The sequence below is a fragment of the Gekko japonicus genome, unplaced genomic scaffold, assembly GCF_001447785.1.
Source record: "Gekko japonicus isolate JY-2015 unplaced genomic scaffold, Gekko_japonicus_V1.1 scaffold1746, whole genome shotgun sequence".
Lineage (NCBI taxonomy): Eukaryota > Metazoa > Chordata > Lepidosauria > Squamata > Gekkonidae > Gekko > Gekko japonicus.
In genome coordinates this window covers 1-3901 of record NW_015159767.1, presented here as the reverse complement: position 1 = coordinate 3901, position 3901 = coordinate 1, and the positions used below count along the sequence as shown (strand labels likewise).

The 3901-nt window shown below is 51.8% G+C and overlaps 1 protein-coding gene and 1 non-coding gene across 2 annotated transcripts in view; both read right to left on the bottom strand.

Moving 5' to 3' along the window:
• Positions 1-3189, bottom strand: part of SLC22A17 (solute carrier family 22 member 17) — a 7401-nt gene extending 4212 nt beyond the window's left edge. The window contains exons 1-3 of the mRNA XM_015406320.1: positions 3061-3189; positions 2264-2369; positions 845-1068 (exon numbers count right to left, since the gene is read on the bottom strand). Of these exons, the coding sequence (XP_015261806.1) occupies positions 845-1068; positions 2264-2369; positions 3061-3142 (412 nt within the window). The 5' untranslated portion in view covers positions 3143-3189. The remainder of the gene's footprint in view (positions 1-844; positions 1069-2263; positions 2370-3060) is intronic.
• On the bottom strand, positions 1655-1727 carry TRNAF-GAA. The gene has a single exon. It is a non-coding gene; the product is annotated as a tRNA-Phe (tRNA).
• Positions 3190-3901: the final 712 nt, after the last annotated feature.

The window sequence follows — 3901 nt, the reverse complement described above, 5'->3', positions numbered from 1 at the left end:
GTGGTCTCTGCAATCTACCTGGCTGCTTCTTGCTCCTCGTGGCCCGACTGAGGGCTGCTGGGAGCAGGGGGGGGGCTTGTTGCATGTGCCTGCCCCCTGGGCTCCTTACTGCCGGAACTCCGCTCCTGTGCGCTCCCACAGGAAATGACCCCTAATTGTACTAAAGCAGACACTGCTAGCACTTTAGGTTATTGAACTGTTTTATAATCAGAGGTCATTTCGGGGGGGAACGCGGGGGAACGCAGTTCCCCCGGGTGAGGTGCAGAGGGGTGGGGCACACGACGAAGCCCCGCCCCCTGCTTCCAGCCGCCCCGCTTCCAGCCCTCATTCAGCCAGGAGGAGGCAGGAGAAGAGCGAGGGTAAGTTGCTTCCTCCCCGCCTCTCCCCACCCCTGCCTGCCTGGGGCCAGGGAGGGCCTTGGCGGGGCTTCCTCGCACTCCCGCCGGCCTTGCAGGGCCACCGCCGGGCCCCTGATGTCAGGGGGTGTGGCATATGCTAATGAGTTATGCTAATGAGTTCCCCTAGCTCTTTTTCTACGAAATGACCCCTGTTTATAATGAACTGTTTTGAGGTGGCTCCGGCTCTGTGGCTCCCTGAAAATCTTCAGGAGGTGCTTGAAGGTCCTGTTTGCCAGGACTTTTGAGGGGGTTTGAACAGCATCTTTTGAGAATGGGGGGGGGGGAGATTTGGGATTTGCTATTTTATTTCTTGGTCTTAAACTGAGAATGTTTCCAACTATTATTGCAGGCCGCCTTGGACCAAAGGACAGGTGGCATATAAGTGTTTTCATAAATACATAATAAATAAAGGTATGTAGCAAGACTCCATGGCACGGTGCTCTTACACTCTTCCAGTCCCAGCAAGATGAGGGAAGCGATGCCCGTCAGTGTGGTGGTGAGCAGCAGGATCCCACGACGGCCGTACCGGTCGACACTCAGGCACAGGAAGAGGCAGGCCAGCCCCGCACTGCCGGTCGACAGCAGGTACGAGAGGTAGAACTCGGCGCGCGGACCCTGCGAGGAGCCCCAGGCCATTTGGTAACAGTGGCGGATGGCGTGGGCTATAAATCTGCGGGGACACCACATTACATCAGGGGTCCTGCGGCCTATGTTTCCCAGTAGGCCACATTCCCCCAACGACACAAGATCTTCTGTGTTTGGGACTAATTCATGAGCCAGGATTCTCAACGTGTGAAGCAGCCCTCTGGACACATGAGCAAACCGACATGCCCAGAGAAGCGAATGCAAGGGAGCAATTTATATGGAAGAGAGGGTTATTGTATACATGAAATGGCCTTATACTGAATCAGACCCTTGGTCCATCAGAGCCCGCTTGGTGTAGTGGGGAAATGCACGGACTCCAATCTGGGAGGACCGGGTTTGATTCCCCACTCCTCCACTTGCAGCTGCTGGATGACCTTGGGCAAGCCATGGTTCTATCAGAGCTGTTCTCTCAAGGACAGTTCTGGAAAGAGCTCTCTCGGCCCCACCCATTTCACAGGGTGTGGGGAGGGGAGGGAAAAGGAGTTTGTAAGCCACTCTGAGTGAAGGGCGGGGTATAAATCCAATCTCTTCTTCTTCTACTTAGACTGGCAGTGGCTCTCCAGGGTCTCAGGTGGAGGTCTTTCATATCCCCTACTGCCAGATCTTTTAACTGGAGATGCTGGGGATTGAACCTGGGACCGTCTGCATTTCAAGCAGATGCTCTAACCACTGAACCACAGCCCCTCCCTTCATATGAAGGACTGCTCAGTTTCAAGAGGAGACAAACCCTCTTTCTTCGCCCTTCATTGCCCTCTCAAGTTTTTCAGCTAAAAAATGCTGTTGACAGGGTGCCAGGATGATTTCGTTGCATTTATTTATTTGTATCATGCTTTTCTCCACAGTTGGGACTCAATGCAGCTTAGAACATTGTCCCTCTCCCTCCATTTCTTCACAACCACAACGCTGTGAGGTAGGCCAGGCTAAAACTATGTGATGGGCCCAAGGTCATCCAGTGAGCTCCCTGTGGTAGAAGTAGAAATTCAAACGTGGGTCATGCAGCGTCCGAGTCCATCACTCTATCCACTATAATTTTTTTAAAAAACCAACATTTACCAACTGCCTTGAATTTAGGAAGGGGGGGGAGGAGGAAAGAGAAACGGCTTTTAATAAAACAAATAAAATACACGAAGAGGCTTCAAGGGCAGCGTGGACAGCTTTCCCCTCTCCCCGATGTACTTGCGTTCCGAGAGGGCGAGAGATTTAAGTAGGAGTGGACTTACGTGGTGAAACCAAGAATGAGAATATTTTTCCAGATGTTTCGGCAGCCCAGCAGGGCACGGAGCGAAATCTGGGCCACGGCAGGGAGGTGGCAGACATTGTCAAGCTCTGGAGAGGCAGATGGGAAGATTGGCAGTGAAGGAACAGGAGGAAATTGAGGGAGCAGAAGAGAAAGGGAGTTGCCGTCAGTGAGGGGCAGCTGCAACTGCCCAATTCTTGACACGGAATAAGTGAAAAATAAAAAAGAAATGGCAGCCACGTTAGGTTTACTTTTCAACCAGAGGTTGTTTGGCTCTGTAAAGGTTCCCGGTCGAACACTGTAGACCAAATGCCCCCAAGCTTTTTGAGCCTGCATTCACCGTTGGCCTTCTGACACAGGGCGATGGGCACAGCTACAAAATGGCCGCCACGGGAGGCAGAACGCACCACAAAGTATCAGGAAGAGAGGTAACGCAGAACTCTAAGGCTAACCTTCTGACATTTCAGGCAGAACCTGTTGAACAGGATGTCTTTTAAAACGAACGTATTCTTTTCTTGCCTACACACAGTTTGCCTTCAGCCGACGCAGTGAAGATCCTCGTGCTGTGGCGGCAGCTGCTGCCAAAAGCGGCTTTTGGAAAACCCGCACCGCCAATCGGATCCCCAACAGCCAATCAGAAGCCCTGCTGGGTAAAAGCCCCACCCACTTTCTAAAAACCCTTGGTGGGCATCAGGAAAAGTGTCAGCGGGCGCCCACAGGCACCACGTTGGGGACCCTTGATGCAGACAAAAGACACCCTCAGCATGATGGGAGACTCACCATCCAGTGCCTCCTGCGTCTCAGATTCCTGGGTGTTGCTGTCCTGGGCAAGGGTGACCAAAATCTCCCGGGCTTGAGTCATTCGGCGAGTGGCCAAGAGCCAGCGGGGTGATTCGGGAAACACTCCAGGGCAGCTAAAACGGAATGGCGAAAGAACCAAGATTATTGGATGGTGCCCCATGTACTCCACGACGAATAAACAGAACCTCCATGTTTGGAGGTAGTTTAACTTTTAATACCACTGGGGGGAGGGGGACAAGAAGCTTGGTCTCTGCATCTGGTTAGCCCCTGTGGGAAACAGGATACTGGACGAGTCAGGTAGTCGGTGCAATCCTGGAGGACTGCTGTTGCGTTCTGAGAAAATTCTTGTGGTCCCTCAGTTTTACACAACACTGATACGCTCAGGAACTCTGAGGAGTGAAGGCAAAACTAATCTACTTTCAGTGATCCTGACTGATCTCTTTATTTTTTTAAATTATTGTTAACTATTAGAAGTCAGTTTTTAAAAACTATTTATTGTAAGTCGCCTAAGAACATAAGAGAGTGCTGGATCAGGCCAATGGCCCATCCAATCCAACACACTGTCACGCGGTGGCCAAAAATACCAGGTGCCATCAGGAGGTCCAGCAGTGGGGCCAGGACACTAGAAGCCCTCACATTATTGCCTCCCCCAAGCACCAAGAATACAGAGCATCCCTTGCCCCGCCTAGAATCATGAGGAAAGGCAGGGTGTAAATGTTTGAATGAATACATACATTTAACATATTTAGATGTTCCATGATTCTGGAACAATCTCCTCAGGACAGTGCGCCGGGCCCCCCTCACTTTCAGTGTTCAGGAG